Source organism: Electrophorus electricus, chromosome 20 (assembly GCF_041902795.1).
Source record: "Electrophorus electricus isolate QZ-2024a chromosome 20, ASM4190279v1, whole genome shotgun sequence".
Classification (NCBI taxonomy): domain Eukaryota; kingdom Metazoa; phylum Chordata; class Actinopteri; order Gymnotiformes; family Gymnotidae; genus Electrophorus; species Electrophorus electricus.
In genome coordinates, this window is record NC_137516.1 from 14460001 (window position 1) to 14478467 (window position 18467).

Sequence of the window (18467 nt, forward strand, 5' to 3'; positions counted from 1 at the left end):
ATTTTAGCTGTAAGTCTAGCAAGGATGGCTAGTGTACTGCAGGGGTGGGGGGTGGGGGCAGTGTAGGGGTGCTGAAACATTCACGGTGCCCAAGATGTGTTTGTACATCAAATCTGTATATCTAAGAATTTGCTTGTTTGTGTTTGGAACACAGTTGATGCAAGAGTGAAAGTTCTCTGCTGCCTTTTTGCTTGATATAGATACAATCTTGACCTTGTCCATCCTAAAGTTGATTATTTGATTTTTTACTATACTTTTTTTTTTTTTTTAATAAACACACTAAACCAAATATGCATATACTAAATTAAACGTACTTGTTCAGGCCAGTTATATTAAGATGATGTCCTTCGAGACCCTGTCTGGGTCTCTTACCTATAGCCATGTCTCTGTCTTGGAGTGGTGGAGCTAGACTAGACATGAGCTTTGATGCATTTCCTCAGGTGTTTAAAAACAAATGCTGAGAAAAACCTCCATTCTTCATGTGCAGCGCTGTCTAAGGATGCTTTTTGGTTTGTTTTCTTTTTGTATTACTCTGCTGATTTAATTTATTACGTGCTATTATGTGTGATTTTTACTTTTTGGTTTGTTTGTTTGTTTGTTTTTTTCTTCATTTTTCATTCTGAGGTATGAAACTTTACTAATACTTGGGTTAATTGTTTGCCTCAAACCACAAAAAACTGCCAGTGCTTTTTAAGTAATAAAATGATTATGACTGGGTGTTTGATCTTTTTTGTGTGGTTTTTAATGAAATTAATATTAATAAGATACTTTTACTCTACGGACTCAGCATTCTCTTCTGAGGATTGGGAACTCCCATGTTGGTAGGCCAACTTTCCTGAGATATTTATGGTTCACCCACAGCTGCTACATGATTTTGATGTATGGAAACTGGTATCTGCAAGCAGCTTTTCACATCCACTGTCAAGCTGTTAAGCATTTGTATATATTCTGTATGTATTTTCAATACATAATGAATATGTGACAAGTTTTGTATATCCATAAAATGTAATAACACCATGAAGACACAGAAAATAACATGTAGCAACTCCCTAACAATCATTGATTAGCTCAGAGTTCATCTCTGTGGTCCCTGTCAGAGATGGGCATGGAACTTGCGTCGCCACGGTTATGGTTGACATGGATGTGTTGGCGGTCCCAGTCGGTGCCTATGCTCTCGTCATCCCAGATAGTGGAAGTCTCTGTGTCGCTGACGTAGCCAGGTTCGCCCGTGTAGTGGGTGGGGTACAGGAGGAGAGGTTCCACTGAGAATGCCAGCAGGTTCCTCTTCTCAAAGTAAGCCATGTACTCTTCCCTTTGGATAAACAGAGCACTGGAGTTATACAAGTCCATGGCATGTAGCCCACAAGCTTCAACAGGCTTTAATCTGAATCTGAAAACTCACATTGAAATGTAACATGACAGTGTAGCCCACAATGTGACTTTAAATGCTATTCTAGTTGATTATAACAGTGGGAGAGACAGCAATTGCTTTTGCACACACTAAGATTAGCATTAGAATTGGATGGTCTGCAGTATGAGACAATTTTTCTTTCAAAGCATGAGAAACTTAAGTCTTTTTAAACACCATTATCCTTAACTCCTTCCCCAGGCTGTATGTACTCAGATCTCTCCACTACATGATGTCAAAACATGACCCTCAGCCCATCATTTAAAATAATTTATAGCTCCATTTCATTTCATTACTATTAGTTGAATGGTTGCTGCTCTCTAGTCCAGAAGGAGCACAGTTTTACCTTTTGACTCTGGCCCTCCTGGTGCTTCTTACTTATCCCCAAAGAAATTTATCTTTTACACTGTCACCTTTGGCTTGTTCATTCAAGTAAATAAACTTGAATTGCATATGGGCAGATAGATGCTACAACATCCATGAGATAAAATCTTGAGCTCAACAGGAACATAAGGAGACTTTTTTTCAGCAGACATACGCTCACAAGGAAAAAGGGCACATGGGGGCGGAGAGCAATAAAGGGCGAACAAGAAAAAAAGATTCTGTAACTGAAAGGGCCCTTTGGTGACTATTTATGCATGTCCCATGCGTCTAAGCCACTAGAGAGTTATGGTTCTTGGTAGTCACTGCAAAGGAGTTTGAGAGAACCTATTATGATGTGCTTTAGTCAGCTCCTGGAACTATGCTTATTAATTGTGGGATCAGAAGGTTACATTCATTGGACTACACAAAGCAAAACCAGTTCCCAGATCACATTTGGTATTCTGCGAGTTTTGGAACACAAGCCATGGACTCACAATGACTTTATTCTTTAAGATGAGCCATGCTACTAACGATATTCAGATAACAGAGCTGTATCTGCTGAAGTGTGGCGTACTTGGGGTGCTTGTTGAACATGACAGGCAGGAACTCATCAACTGGCAGCATTTTGCCCAAGGGTTTGGCATCCAACAGTTTCTTAGCACCCTGAAGGGAGAGGACATAACCCAGAGTCCAATAGGAGTAGTCAGGCTTAACTAGGTTCTTTAGCCCCTGCACCCAGCTCTCTGGATGCTTCACCTGCAACCGCTTACGTCCCACATATCTAAAAGAGAAAACAAAACAGAACATTTTAAGGTCATTAGTGTAAAGAGTGACCAAAGCAGCACCATCCATAATAACAGCCTATTCACTGTATTCAGTTCAGTTTATAGGCTCATTTGTGTTGTTACATATATTTGTAAACCCAGACAGTAACCCTCAATATGGGCAAAACAAAAATGACCATGCTTAGCTTGCTGACGTGAAACCGGCACTGACATCAGATCCCAGTCTAGTCGTGCACGCTGGACGTCCGACATGATCGCCTTCAGGCGGCTCTTGAAGTCGGGCTCAAATCGGATGTCATCTTCCAGCACAAGCGTCTGCTGCTGCTGGCGGGCCAGCACCTGGGAGAGATGCGAGCACCTGTCAGTCCCCGGCTCCAGGACAGGGCCTGTTTATGAAGGCGTGCTGGTTCACAGGTTTGGCTACTGAGAATGCTAGTGGTTTGCCCTGCTCATAGAGAGCTAGGGGCCGCTTATTACAATTGTCAGGTAACATGCAATGACTGTTTTGGCCACACACTAAAAAGGCCAAAAGTTGTTGGTGGGGGCTTTTGTCCAGCAGTGGAGAAGCAGTGATAGTGGGTGACTGAAGAAGTTTTGATGAAATAAGACAAAGTCGTTCTTCAGCTACGGCATGTGTAGCGTCACAGAGCAGTTCAGTATGCTTGGAACGGCACACTAACTGACTAGTTTTATGCAGGTGACCAAACAGAAACCTCAAGTAATTATCCCATTGCTAAAGAGCCATTTTCCCACTTAGACAGGCATATGCTATCAATCCCATTATACATAACTGGTCATAACTCTCCAAAACATGTCAAATAAAAATATTTATTTAAATGCTCATATGGTGCTGCATTAAAAATTAGTGCACTAGAATGTGATAAGGCATCTCTTAGTATGGAAACACTTATTCAATACACCTGAGTCCAGATGTTGTAGTGGCTGAGGAAGCAGCCAATCTCTCCTCTGGTTAACACACGGTTGGAGTAGGGGTCTTTGTAGCCAGGCAACATCTCAATCCCTAGCGCAAGGAGCTGAGAGGAGTTCAGGGCTCTGAGAGGAAGTGAGAGATTTAACAATTAGGCAAACTTCACTCACTGAGCATTTTATTCGATTTTTCTAATTTCAACTTAGTTTCAAAATATGGGTGTAAACCCCAAACTATTGCACGTCCTTCATTTCATTATTCATGGTCAGTCTCTCACCCCAAGAATTTTGCCAGTTAATTTTTGGGTGACAGACAACTTTTGACCCAATAGTGACAAAAACTCCAGCAATGTTGCTGTGTCTTACATATGTGTATCAGAGTCCACCATCACACCATTACAATTTCAGTGTCACTGCTCTGTTGAAAATGTTTACCAAAATAATGTACAGTCAACAAGCATGATGTAGCCCAAACCTTAGTTGATGAATGAGGTAGAGGGTGGATGAAAAATTGTGTCTAGCGACCATGGATTAGTGTAGGTACAAGGTAAGTGATTGTTGAGTATGTTCTGTTGATCTCTAAGGTGCATAGTGAGGTTATGAGCTTTCACTTAAAATATCGTACTTGCCATCCACAGCGTCTGTGAAAGTGACTTCAATACCCAACACCTCCAATGTGCGCAACATTCGCTCTCGGCGGTCCACCCGCCTTTTCAGATTAATCACATATATCTGACAAAAAGAGAAAGTAATACTATAAACAAATAAGCATTTCATAATACAGCAATACTCTGCTAGTAAAGTCATAGTAAAGTCAGTAAAGTACATAATAAGTACTATTACATTATTGAATGTGCCTCATCTAAGGTAGCCCCCATATAATGCATAATGCTACAAAATACACAGAGGCATTATTCATACCTCACTGAATGCCATTCTGTCTTTGTTTCTGGGAGGGATGTTCAGGTAATATGAAGGCTCCAAAGTAACCTCAACTGGGGATTATATAGAATAAAGCAGCATGATAAAACAGATTGGAATACATCTCAAACACTACACTTTCAGGTTTTTACTGAAAGCAGTAAAGTTTTAGGTGAGAGCTGGAGAAGACCATGGGACCCCAGTCTGATCGGTGTTACGCGAGGGTGAAAACTCAGTCCAAACTGTGAAAGTTGTCTGTGTGTGTACAGGAAGGGGTTTGTGTGAACAGGCGAGAGAGGGGAAAAAAGAATTGGAGGTGAAAGGGTAACAGATGAATGGGCACAGAACTAAATACACCTTTGCTCAGTTCTGTCACTTCAAGGAAACAAAGCATTACAAATACACCATTCAGAAATGACTTTACTTGGGGCTAGTGGCTGTGTTCTGTGTTAGCAAACCAATTTACTATAGCCACTTGTATAGAAGTGTTTTTATACATGCAATGCCAGCAATAACCAGTTTTAAAGATTTGCATCTAATTTATCAGAAATATCCATTTATAAAACATTTTTCCTTAGTGTAGTATAGTGACGTTCCAACTGATAATGATCATTATCATGACACTTCAGCATCACAATCCAGTATGTATAATTTTAAAATTGTGCTGCATTTACCAGATCATCTGTGTTCTCAGTTATTGTTAGAGGAGTTTCTGCTCTCCAAACTCCTCGTGTTTGTTTCACACATGACTATAAAACACCTAACCTGTCTAACCTGCGAGAATCCTCCTCTAGCCATTCGAAGAGTGCTGCAGAAAAATACAGTAGATGCATAAACCATATATAGCTCCTACTTGTCAAGGACAATGTATCTGCAGTTCACTCTTAAAGCAAAAGGCAAAAGAGCTGACATAGCTAATATCAAAATTTGAAATTTAACTATAACATGCTAACCATATAATGAAAAAAAAGGACTGCAGTATGGCCCCCACCACCAAAGATCTTTAAAATACACAAATATTTGGACAGAGGGGCTGGAAAAACATGGATGAATTAAGTCAAGCAGAATGTCATCAGCATCCATGGGCCAGATTTCATTGGGTTGATTGTCACATTCTGGCTCTCTTAACTACTAAATATTTGCTGTCAGCCCAACCTACTCTAAAAACATTCTACACACTTTTCCCGGTGTGCTTAGTGAAAAATATGATTGCAAAGCATTTCCATTTCTCCCACATTAGTAGGATAAAACATCAGGCTCCAAATATTTACTTTGTGGTATGAAAAACAGAAAAACTGACCTTACCTCAGATCTCTTGCAGGCAGAGAGAGGAGAAGAAAACATGACCTCTGCACTCAAAGTTTTAACATTTCAGTAACAATATTTCTATAGAGTTCCACATAGTTGACAGAATATGTGACAACCAACATCGGTCTCCCTATGCTGCTTACGCATTGCCTCTGTGAGTGTGTGGACGAAGCTGTCCACTTCCTCTTCCAGAGTCTGCTGTGACCGCAATGGTACGGGCAGGTAGCCATAGTGCTCCCAGTTACACACAAACATTTGCACACCTGCTGAAAAGAGAGCTATCAGAAGCCATGGCCCCTTATTGCACAGGAACATATTTTCAAACGTATTTTTATTTTTAAAACTGTCTTGATAAATCAGTGCAAGGCTCTCTTACCTGCCTGCCGTGCTGAGAAGGAGAAAACCATGATGTCATCCAGAGCCCAGAGATAGTGGCGGTGAGCTGGGTAGAAAGTCAGAGCCCGGCTGGCCTTGCGACGCAGGTCCAGCAGCATGGTGGAGTGAATCATGGGGACGGCATGGCAGCCTGTGCGCTTCCGGTTCCGAATGGGGATGTACTCTTCCGTTCTCTTATAATAGCCCTGGAAAGTGGAGCAAGTGCTGATATTTGTGCTGGATTTGTAAATCAAAAGAGGCAAATCTCCAGCGATCATGGTCACCCATATATATATATATATATATATATATATATATATATATATATATATATATATATATATATATATATATATATATATATATGAATGATCATGATCGGTGATCACTTAAACATAAGGTAAAATCAAATCATAGAAAAAGAACAGTAGAATTCAGGGATATATTTAATAGTGAAAGTAAGAGCATTTCCACACGCACAATGCGAAGGGAACTCAAGGGATTTGGACTAAACAGCTGTGTAGCCTTAAGAAAACCACTTGTCAGTGAGGCTAACCAGCAAAAAATGGCTTCAGTTTGCTGGGGAGCAAACTGTAATTAGTAATGTTCCATAATAATCCATTTGGTTGTGCTGATCAGAGTGTGGCTGGAACATATTCTTTTCTACTACTAAAACCTTATTCAGTTCCAGGGAGGCTACAGAAACCTCCATACCTCTTACCACATACATATATAAGGATGGAATCATGATCCTACAAATATAACACCTGGAACATGAAAGACATCAACTTCACTGAGTGTATGGTGTACCTGTGAGGTCATGCCACACCAGAAATTGGAGTAGAGTGTCCTAGACTCCAACATGGGGGCCACTAGCGTGCGGTTCTCAGCCATCAGCTGGGAAAGCACTCTGGGGTTTGTCAACAAGTTATCGCTGTCTGCAAACTGGAGGTGAGAAGTTCACAATGTGCAAGTAAGCATACAGTGGCCCCACATGCACCTTGACAGACACACTGCAGGCTTCAGTAAAGGTTCATCGAACTCTGCAGGCAATGTTTTGAGACCTGTATTGATATACATAGTGTGTAGTTTAGTGATGTCTCTGCTCTGAGATACTTGTTTCAACTTGTTAATTAACAGATGAGATCAATCAGGACACCTTATATGTATGTATAAACCAGACAGGTGATCTCACCAGGATGTAGTCAGCCCACTGTGCCCGAGCTGATCGGAGAGCAGCTTGCCTCAGCTTCATCACATGGGTGAATCTAGAGTCTGGCCATTGCTTTGGACCCAGTTCGTCCACATAAGAACTATGGGAGCAGGGGCAGTTAAAAGCATAGTTTGCATATTGAGACAGCAAGGCATAAGATAAGGATAGTGGTGTCAAGTCCTGGGGAATATCACCCGTTGGCTTTCCGTCTTTTCTATCACACCTAATCCATCTCATCAGTTATTTATCAAGCCCTTCACGAGATGAGTCAGATGTGTTATAGCAGGGAAACACTACACTGTACAGTGCTTTGGCACTTCAGGACTGCCATAAGGCTATGTGTGATTATAGTCTCTTAGCGTGACCAGCACTTATGATATGGCACATTACAACACATAGGAGAATATGTGGTGAAACTGGACATCACAGATATCATTGTCATTCAGTAAAATTCACAGATTAACTCCACTCCAGGAGGGAAGACCTGCGAGATCTCGAGAAACTGACTGGGCAGTGAAGTTTACCTCCTCTCATCCTCGATGGTCCTGAAGTGTACAGAGTGGTACAGGCCCTCTATCCGTGACAGCCACTCCTGCAGCATGGCTGCGGTGTTTTCGGAATTATGGTCGGTGGCAGCCCTAGAATAGAGGTCAAACAACGTAGACCAGAGGGGCAATACATGTTGCCTGTAGAATTTTAATTGTTCCTAGGTTACTATTACCCTTTCAATGTGTTGACAACTCTGCTTTTGTAGATTTAGTTGCACACTGTGTGCTAATACTCCATAGACCAGAACTGGAACTGAGTACTATAATAGTTCTTAGGTCTATTTTTCCAACTCCAGTTCTCTCTCTCTCTCCCTCTCTCCCTCCTTGCATTCTTTCACTGCACTGCGACTCCTCTCTTTGCTTTTCTCTGACACAACAATGTTTACTTTCTGAGCACAGCATATTTTGGACTAGGGTGCAAATTATGAACCTCCTCTCAGAGCACTTATACAGTATGGTACAGTAAGTACTTAATTTTGTCTAAGATTAAATCATTATGTTATTTTAGAAAAGATTCTAAAAAATGTGTTCAAGAAAATGTGCTAAAATAATTTGCCTGGGAAATAAAGACTATAAATAAACTGTGCCAGGGATCATATATATACTACACATTGTGCTTCTTAGTTTCTGTAACAGTAATTTCTTCCTTGTGTTATTTTGAATACATTCACAATGTAGGCTATAGATCTAATACCCTCTATATATACATGTTATTAACTTTTCAACCCCATTTCTTTCAAATTTAGTGGCTGGATATTATCCATCTTAGTACGACTGACCAACAAAGAAACAAATTACTGAACAAACAATTTAAGAATAAAATGCTCATAAAATGCTAGGCATAAAATAGTTAAACAAATAAATTACCAGATAGCGATTCTGTCCTTTGGATAGTCCAAGCGTTCGATGCAGCCCAGGTAATAGGGGAGACTGTGTTCAGAATTGCGAGCAAGAATCACAATCATCACCTTCGGCTTGAGGAGTGGTGATTCCTCTCGAATTGGCTCCAGGTTTTCAAGAGCATTTGAGAAGCTAAACCTGGTAATTAATACTCTGATCAAAAGCAGAACAGCCACACTAAGAGACAGCATGTCTGAAACAGTGTGTTTGCTGTTTTCTGACAGGGAGCAGGGGGAGGAAGTATGTGGCACTTATCACAGGTCTGAAGGGTCTGCTCAGTACTAGACACAGAGGGAACACATGCCCTTTGTACCATTATATATTACACTACAGACAGTGTGTGTGTGTGTGTGTGTGTGTGTGTGTGTGTGTGTGTGTATATAAATAAATTAAAAAAAATAATAAAAATAATAATAATAAAAAAAAAAAAAATATATATATATATATATATATATATATATATATATATATATATATATATATATATATATATATATATATATAATATAAACACTACAATATATGTTGTGGTTTAGTATTCAAGGTTTCCAGTGAAATAGCATGTCCTTTATCAGCATTATACTATACGTACAATGTTGTTATTACATTTTTCACTATATACATATTAATTAACAAAAAGTATGTTTCTACATAAATGGTCAAATTGTCAGTTGAAGAAATATATCACAATAGAAGAATCTTGTCATATTTATTAATAAACATTTTATAAACTATACAAGATTACATGCTTCATATTTAGTTAGTGTTGGTTTTAGATTTAAAGAGAAATGCCATTGGAGAGGTATGACATACAACCATACAGACATGCATAATCTCTGAATCTCTTTTGCACTCATTGGATTATGCATCATCTATCTAACAATTGCTTTAGTGCTTTAGTGTTGGAATCAGTGATGTGGAACAGTCTGGACGGTAGCTGTGTTCTCGCGGGTAATAACTCAAGTAACAAGGTCAAGGCTCATTCCGGCAACCTTTTCACCATTCACCTCCAGTATTTCATCCCCAACACCCAGAAGCCCATTGTAGATGTTTTCTGTGGGGCTACTGCCAACTTGCTCCACATATATGCCTAGGAAGAGAGTGTAACAGATCCATTTCACTACTGTGAACAGCTAAACCTTTAAATCAAATCTACACACTTTGGTACAAAGTTCTATACAATTAATATCTTGGTCCAGTCAGACACAAGAAAAAAATGACATAAAATGTTTGGTAACAAATGTTTACGAATTGATATAAATCAATATAACCTTTAAGAGCTCAACAAAAAGTATTGATCGTTGTTAAGTCTCAATAAAGTTCAACTCATTATTAATATTGAATATATCCATAAACTGGAACAACACTTAATGTAAAATATAAGGTTTCCCTTGATGACATTTTTACAAACATTATTTTTTTTAAATAACTAACATTTTATTTTATAAAACAACCAAGTTAGCTAGTTAGCAATTCAAATTGGTTGGCTAAAATGAGTCTTACCCCAGACTTTCCTCAACCAATGCACTATAAACATTCTTAATTCTCCACAGAATTGTCACATTAGCATTTCTCTAATGCAATATCTTACTGAATTCAGTTGTAGCTAATGCAGGGTAGTGTTACCTGGGTCTGGGCGAACTTTACCCTTTGAGATAACAAAGCCAAAGGGTCTGTTAGCTGGTCTGGTAAGCTCCAGCAGCAAAGTGCCATCAGCAAGCACCTGAACCAATCGTCTCAGTGGTGCTCCTCCCCAAGAGGCATCTAGCAGTTCTGCTCCCTCTTCACTATGATTCTTCCTGCAAGCAGAAATAAATCTATTCAGAGATCATCCTCCAACTAGGTAAAACACTATTTTACACTATATGGGATATAATTTGGTTCTACAATGTAACTATATACATGGTATAAATGTAATTATTATTGTAGTATTACTTTTTTGCATTTTATATTATTATTCTCGAAACCAGTACCAACAGTTAACAGTTTTTAGATTTTGTTTTATTTGCAATTATATGTTGAAGTCAAATAGAGATTTTGTGAGAATTTTCAAAGTGTTCCACACACCTGGGCCCCAGACCAAGAGGCAATGGGATTTCCCCAAGCATGGTTGGGTGCTCCAACTTTCTCTTCGGTGACTGAAGGCTCCGCACAGAGGTGGCCTTGCATAGCTCAGTGAGAGAGGACCCCTGGTAGAAATGAAAGTCAAGAAGACATCACACAAAGAGTGCAAGAATATCAGTAAAACATACCACTATCATTAGTGAATATCAGTCATACTAACAGTGTGGAGGTGCTGCAGCGAGGATGTTCTCTGCAGCCGCAGTGGGCCTTTGGGGGCAGGGCCTGGTGGGGTGTGGCTAGTGGAGGCATGCCTTGGGAAGTTGGAAGATGGCGAGGCGGAGCCGTGCCTGGATGAGGAGGAGGACAGGTTCTCCATGCTGCTGAATCGATTACCCTTGGCCAGCTTGCCTGCACTGTTCAGGACCATGGCCGAGAAGAAACGGCATAGAGACAGCCTGGGCTTTCCCTCCCGCTATGCTGACCTACTGCTCATATGTTACAGGCATATTGGTGAGGTTTTTCTGAGATGGCTGGACATGTGGTTTATTTTCATGTGTTTTCATTTTCATGACCCAACAGAAGGAACTTCTTTAGCTTTTTTTCCATTTTTAAATGAGTTTATAGGCTATAATAGAGTGCACTTGGTTAGACTGAGGTAACGAATGACATGTTTAATAGATAAATTTACACATCTTCAATATACATTTTCTTAGACTGTAACAACTTTTTTGCAGGCAAAACTGGGTTATAAATCCGATAAACTTTGCGCTCTTTTAATATGACTGTATTTAACATAATAGGCACAAAATTCATAATAACCAAGAAGCAATTAATCTCGAAGTAAAATATACTGACAGCCCCATATCCTTAGGTGACTCATTTGTCATCCCACTGTAACTCAGATTTGCGGTGCTCTGCTCTAAGAAGCTTCACCCTCAACTCCTCAGCCTTGGACATAGCCACACCCCACATGCCAGAGCAAGGTGCACCACTGCAAGACTCCTCACCTGGTAAATGGACTCGTGAATAGTGTGACCACCATGCTTGGATTATCTATGCAAATGTGCATAAGATCCTCCACTTATTTTAGCTTCTTGGAATACATTTGTAGATATCTTTCTATAACTCACACTCTGCTAGAAGCATACTTTTAATAACCTTTGCATAAAATTGTCTGAAGTTAATACTAATGGCTTTGCTTACCATCCACTGGGTCCACACTTTCCCATTTTGCCAGGTGCTGGGGTTCAGGAGTCAGCACAGGTAAGGAGTACGTGAGAAAGAGTGGTCTCATACAGATGGCAGAGGTGACCTGTGAAGCCAGTGAGGCCATACCAAGAGACCCACTGATCTGCTTTACCCCATGTTGTCCTGACTGCCTGTTCTTAGACCCTGACTTCAAAGATGACTTGATAGGCAGCCGGAGGCAAGGGGAGTTTTTGGAAGTCCCAATCCTGGTTTGAGAGGGCTCCTGTAAGGTATCAAGCACAAAGGTAACATGTACAGGAGCTTCCATCTGTTTGGAAAGAGGACCTATGACATCCTCCATACTGGACCTGGTTCTTGAATTCCTTCGCTGGGCCAACAGCTCTTGGAAGCAAATGTAAGGCCCATGACTCATCTCCACTCGGCTCTCCCCTTTGCGGCTTCTCCGGCGCAGCTTGCCAAAAGCTGACACTCTCTCACCGGCCACGCCCACTCTCTCAGCAGCCACGCCCACCCCTGCAGTATCCATCCTCCCTACTAGGCTGTAGTCCCCAGTCAATGTAACTCCCCCTGAGATGCCTGGACGGATGATTTGGTAGCTTAAATAACCAGGAGTGACCCATCGAGGAACAGTCCTACCCTGGCCATGTGCACCACCACCAAAAGCATCCTTAGAGGAAGAATCTTTGGCAGGATCAGCTGCCAGAGTGCTCCCACAGGTCCCACATCTCCTAAGGTTTTGCTGGAGCACCACAGTCTTCAAAGAGGGACCCTCTCTCTCATTGGTCAGAGTGGCCACTGGGATACCAACACCGACCCAGCCAACTCTGAACCCTTGGCTTCCCTGGGAGACAGCGAGAATGTCTGCCTTTGGCTGCTGGCTGACCTGGGACCTGTCATCCACCACTGGCCCACGCTCACGCACCCGGTCCAGGTATCGCTGCTCTGCCTCCTTCTCTGACTCATCCTCGAAGCGCACACATGTTGGAGACTGGCCACACCTCTGTGTAAACTGCATGTGCGCACTTGTCCTGCCACGGATCTCCAGCAGTTGGAAAGGGGCAGGTGCTAACTCTTCTTGAGTGGCTACAGGCAGTGGCCTGCATGTTGCTGGCGAATCATAAATAGGTAGCGGCTCCCTATATAGTTCAAGCACAAAGGCATTTAAGAAAAATTGCTTTGAAGTTTTTAAAATATGTTTAGATGTTTATATTTATGTGTTTCTGAGAATTAAAAACCGAAATATCGACTTTGCATGTATAATCAATCTGGGCAATTTGTAGGGGTAGTTATGTTCTTTTTATTATATGTAAATATACATCTATGTTATTTAAACAAATATACGATAATAATACGTGACCTTTTACAGATTGGGAAAGTTGTTCACACAAGTCTCTGCAAAGGAGAAAGTTTGTCTGCTTGTTTTTTTTTGTTTTGTTTTGTGTGTGTGTGTGTTTTGTTTGTTTGTTTGTTTGTTTGTTTGTTTGTTTGTTTGTTTTATAACAAAGCGGGATTTGTGACACAAAATCACTGCACGCTGTAATCGCAATTATATAACAACGACTCTCAATAAGACCTACAGCGCAGAAGGCTTGTCATATTAGTGTACTTCCTGGTCCGGTTTTTGATCCCAGGATAATTTATAATCTGTTATATAATTGTTTTGTATAACGTGAACAGGTTTTGGGTAAGAGTGAGGCACAGACAAGCGCTGGCTAGTTTCCTCCTTTAAACTCATGCTGGAGTTTTTAGGTGATGCGGCGACTGCATAAAACGGCAACTTCCAACACGATGCTGGTAGCATCGGCTAAGTGAGCAAAGACTCACAGGTTTTCTCTGTCAGCAGAGCGCGCGACATGGTCCCCGTCAGCGTTCTGAGAGCGAGCCTTCCTACGGGCACCCTCCAGCACGCGCTTAGCCTGCTCGAGACGCGGACTGAGAACGGAGTCTGCGGGATTGGACGCGGATCTGAAACGCAACACGAGAAAAGGCAGACGTGTTATACCGAAACACATCTGTGACAATGGTCTGGGGCGCAAAGCTTAACCAACAGATCGGCTGTTCACGTAAGCCTCACGCTACGGTACACGGCACATAATGCATCTTTATATGATCTCTCCCTGGGGAACGTACTGTATGCGATGAATGGGCTTAATCTGAAGGTGATGTGAACTGTGTCATATGGATCCGTAAGATTCAGCACTTCATCTGACACATTGCCCAGATGCACAGACGTTTTTTGTGTTTTATGCCAAAAAAAAGAGAAAAATTAGAAATCAAACGTTAAGATTAAATATGTTGGGAAAAGGATAGCTGAAACTGGAACACAAACAAAATAACGAGATGGAGTGCGCTAAAATATTATTATGTTCTATTTTTCGTTTAGCACTTTAACAGATAAGATAGCAAAATGTATTAAATGTTGCCATTTCCTAGGAAATTTGAAAACGGAAACTTCTGCAAGCGACACAAGCACGAACTAATGACATAAACCTCCTCCTGAATTTCAGATGTGGAACTGGTTAAGATGGTTTATTTGTTTTCCTGTTGTATTAGAATTAGTCAGGTGTACTATTTTATTTCTTCATACTGGCCCATTCATTATACTGTCGTTATTTTTATATTTCATATATAAAACATTGGCTTTAAGGGGCCCCCAAATGTTTCGTAGCACAGGGCCACAAAAGGGATTAATCCAGAGTTTATGGCAGCATTGTGTTTCAAAGGCTCAATGGCTAGACTCACAAGCACCAAGCTGTGGTCTGACTGATGAGGATTATGTCTCCTACCTTAAAGTAAGATCAGGCCCATAGGTGCCCCAGTCAGTGTCTTTATATGATGGAGGTAAACCTACATATGTGGTGGAGGTGGGGAGAGGGACACATCCATTCATCTGACTATGGTAGCAAAATGAGCTATTAAACAGCACACAGTCTACCCAGTTTTCTGGAATGAAAAAAAAACACTAATAATTAAAAAAAACAGTATATTAAATTTAATTCATGTAGTGCCTTTCTCAAACCCAGGGTCACTTTAAAAAAAAACATGCAGAATGTATAAAAACTATAATCACCAAAAAGACAAAGGCCTTAAACAAAAATAAAGACGTGTCTTTTAGAATTTCTCAGTTAGTCTGTTTGCTTACATTCAAGGAAAGTAGCTATCTCTTTATGGAACAGAGGTGGGAGTGACCCCCAGATGAACCCGTGTCACACCCCTAAATCCTTAGCCTGCCAAACCATTTTTGTGGCTGTTTCCATGGTTACGCAACACTCTCAAGAACTAGGGCGGCGGATTTCTGCCTTGGGTTTCATCGCATGGTGCTAAAACGTCATTATCTGACCATACTCTGCTCTCTCCCAACCCCCATGTCTGGAATCAGAGAAAGGAGTGGGCGCATCTGCTCAGAGGGGTTGCAGACTCTCTCCCACAGTGATGGCTGGATATGGGACCCATGGCTGGTTATGTCAGCCCATGGGACCTGTGACTAAAGATGGTTATGTCAGAGAAGATTACGGCCTGGTAGGTCCCTGCCACTGATTACCGCCAAAGATGCAACACCATGTATTATACTTCCTAGATGAGTGTTTTCGCTCTTTCCCAATCGCTTTCCTCAGATTCTGCTCAATATAGTGCGATTAATCTCACTAGATGAACTCACTAGTTGAAAACATAGCAATATCTTAATCCAAAGTAGTTTTCTCAGTAAGCTCTCTGTAATTTAATATTAGCTGTTTGGACACTCAAAGAACACTCCTGTACCTCACCTCTGTAAATAGTTTCTGGAGGCTGACATACTTCTGTGCATTTTGCTGTTGTAATCTCGACAGCCATGGTTTTGCAGTTCTTCACATATTTCTGGTCTATCTCAATACTCTCCATCTTGCACCCTGCTTGAATACATGCAGTCTCCCAATCGTCTGCCCTCCAGAGTTGACCCAGTTCTTCTGCTGGACTTTCTTCCCTTTGTAATCTGTGGATGCTCTCCAAACTCTCTGACCTTTGCAACTTCTTGTGAACCGCGACACCTCCAAACCTGAGCTTCTGCCTCCAGTACTCCCCCTCACAGGTATGTGGCACGTTCTCTGTGGCTGTCAGTGAAGGAACGTCCTTACTGTCTAAGACTAGGGTCTCAAGCTGAGCCAGTCCCCAAAAGCCTCCATGGGGCACCCAGAGCCTTGGAAAGGAGGTTGGCTTTGGTGAGAGGGAGCTCTCATTCCCACCTGTCACCTTGTCTTTCAGATTAGATCCTTCTCCGAGCCCATGGGGGAGGCTACCAGCCCAAAGAGTTGAGACTTCTCCTCCCTGTTGGTCACAGGTCTCTTTCTGTGTGCCAGTTAAGAAGGTGTGTACCTGAAACTGAGGCTCAGACCCCACCTCATCAATGGCGATCGAGTTCTTCCTCCGATCCATGGAGAGGATTTGTCTTGCTGACAGCTGGTCCTTATCTCCTTGCTTTTGCGCTTGATGTGTCAGAGCCTCCCTCTCCACTTTGCTAGTTTGCAGAGCTATACCAGCCAGGCTTCATGCCAGGTTTAACCAAACAGGAAATGATTGCATTCAAAGATTTCCCATGAAGTGGATTTAATTTATTTTAGTCTTCTCTCATCATATATGTTGCAATTGGGGTTTTCATAATAAATGTTTCATAATAAATACCAATATTGGTAAATAATTTTAGAGATTTACACATATTCATGTGTGCTGAATATAGACATGATCAGCAGTCACAGGGAATAATGATAAAAAACAGACATGGATAATATGTATAATGCAGAGTGCTAGAAATGTGATATTTTTTATCTAGAAAAGGAGATTAAAACATGCAAAAATATTAAAACATGTTATAAATATTAACAAATAAAATATGTGTGAGTAAGGCAACAGTTTCTATTTCATGTGGACAGCCACATATAGGCCTATCGTGATAAGCAATTCAAGCCAAAACTTTTCACAAATGTATTTACACAACAAATTAGCCAGTCATAATGAGTATAGCAAGGGCATAGGCTGGTATATATTCAATATATTTACAGCCTCACAGTAAATGCTTTTTTTTATGTCGAATATAATTTGTATATTTTATAGACTTTATATAACAAGTATTGATCAATACATTACATAAAAGCGAATTATTAATCTCACCAGGAATAATTTACTTTAGGTTATTCACTGTTTTACTATCTGCCATATGACACAGCTGGGCGACGCGCATTACTCCACCATATCTTAGAAAGTGATTGGTTACAATGTGCATGTCTTTCTGTCCCTACCTGCATGGACTGTTACTTGAATTACTTGTTCTGATCCAACGACTGCATGAATACATTTCCCATTCCAAGCCTTCTCGTTTGCGAGCCATGTCAACGACTGGTCTTTTAATCCCCACAGAATACAGACGGATTAGGCAAAAATGGAAATGAATGCGTAGTACTTTAAATCCTTTGACGCGAACTGCTTTTACTGCGTATGTTTGTGTAATGTACATGAATGCCCGTAAAGACTACAGTGCATTCCATATGCATGATACCAAAAGACCCGTATAAAAATGAAATAAATCGTAAATAAATCGATGATGTGGTTTATAGATTATCTACCTTTCTGACTATGATCAATCAATCAATATCCTGTAGTACTATCAGTTATAAAAACGAAACTATTTATGTATTTGTTTGTTTGTTTTACAAATACAGTGGCAAACCGTGGAGTGAATGTTATTACTAACAAGCGAACGTATTCTTATGTCTTTCCCTTTAATTTCAGGCTTATGCTCAGGACGTTCAGAATCTTAAAAGCGTTATTATTATACCCATTAGGGAATTTGCTGAACCATCAAAACTAACACAGTAGAGAAGAAAAGCATTTCGCACACACGTGCAAACAAAAATCCTTTACAAAAATCCTTTACTGAATCCGTCAGTTAGCATGCATAATAAATGCTCAAAATTAAACATCAACTTTCTGCATGAGCGTGGGAGAATTACCAACACGGAACGTACAAGAACGTACAAGGAAGAGTGAAATAATTGGTTGGATGGTTATACAATTACATAATTATGTAGTTGTGATGTATCGTGTTATATAAACTATATATACTTTTATTTCCCTACAATATATGACATTTTATCTAGATTTCACACAGAACACGCGTTTTTTTTTTTTTTAAAGAGCGGCCTCTGGCTTTTTGGTGTTGAACTGCAGGCAAAAAACAAATAAAGAGGCACTTTGTGTATAATTAATAGGTCGTGTTAATCGGTCATTTACGGACGAGTAGTACTTTACTTGAGACCGTTTTCGGCTAACATTCAATAATTAGCGAACATTCTTCAGCTCAATTTAGGGAAGATCGTAAATAAGCCCTGGGGAAACGCGTCCCTTATTTGTTGACTTGTCTGAAACCCCGCTTGCAGTACTCTGTGTGACCACTAGGAATGTTTGTGCTCCGAGCT

At 40.7% G+C, this 18467-nt stretch overlaps 2 protein-coding genes across 2 annotated transcripts in view; both read right to left on the minus strand.

Moving 5' to 3' along the window:
* colgalt2a (collagen beta(1-O)galactosyltransferase 2a) overlaps positions 1 to 8813 on the minus strand; it is a 9506-nt gene extending 693 nt beyond the window's left edge. Inside the window, exons 1-12 of the mRNA XM_035536280.2 lie at positions 8716 to 8813; positions 7825 to 7938; positions 7283 to 7400; positions 6898 to 7032; positions 6089 to 6293; positions 5856 to 5975; positions 4405 to 4478; positions 4109 to 4215; positions 3477 to 3609; positions 2768 to 2895; positions 2346 to 2552; positions 1152 to 1312 (exon numbers count right to left, since the gene is read on the minus strand). Coding sequence (XP_035392173.1) covers positions 1152 to 1312; positions 2346 to 2552; positions 2768 to 2895; positions 3477 to 3609; positions 4109 to 4215; positions 4405 to 4478; positions 5856 to 5975; positions 6089 to 6293; positions 6898 to 7032; positions 7283 to 7400; positions 7825 to 7938; positions 8716 to 8813 — 1600 coding nt within the window. The remainder of the gene's footprint in view (positions 1 to 1151; positions 1313 to 2345; positions 2553 to 2767; positions 2896 to 3476; positions 3610 to 4108; positions 4216 to 4404; positions 4479 to 5855; positions 5976 to 6088; positions 6294 to 6897; positions 7033 to 7282; positions 7401 to 7824; positions 7939 to 8715) is intronic.
* Positions 8814 to 9449: 636 nt separating this feature from the next.
* On the minus strand, positions 9450 to 14098 carry LOC145652711 (uncharacterized). The gene is given in 6 exon segments (XM_081703844.1): positions 9450 to 9838; positions 10375 to 10547; positions 10816 to 10937; positions 11033 to 11284; positions 11746 to 11803; positions 12000 to 14098. Coding segments are annotated over 6 exon segments (1824 nt in total). The 5' UTR covers positions 13037 to 14098; the 3' UTR covers positions 9450 to 9656.
* Positions 14099 to 18467: the final 4369 nt, after the last annotated feature.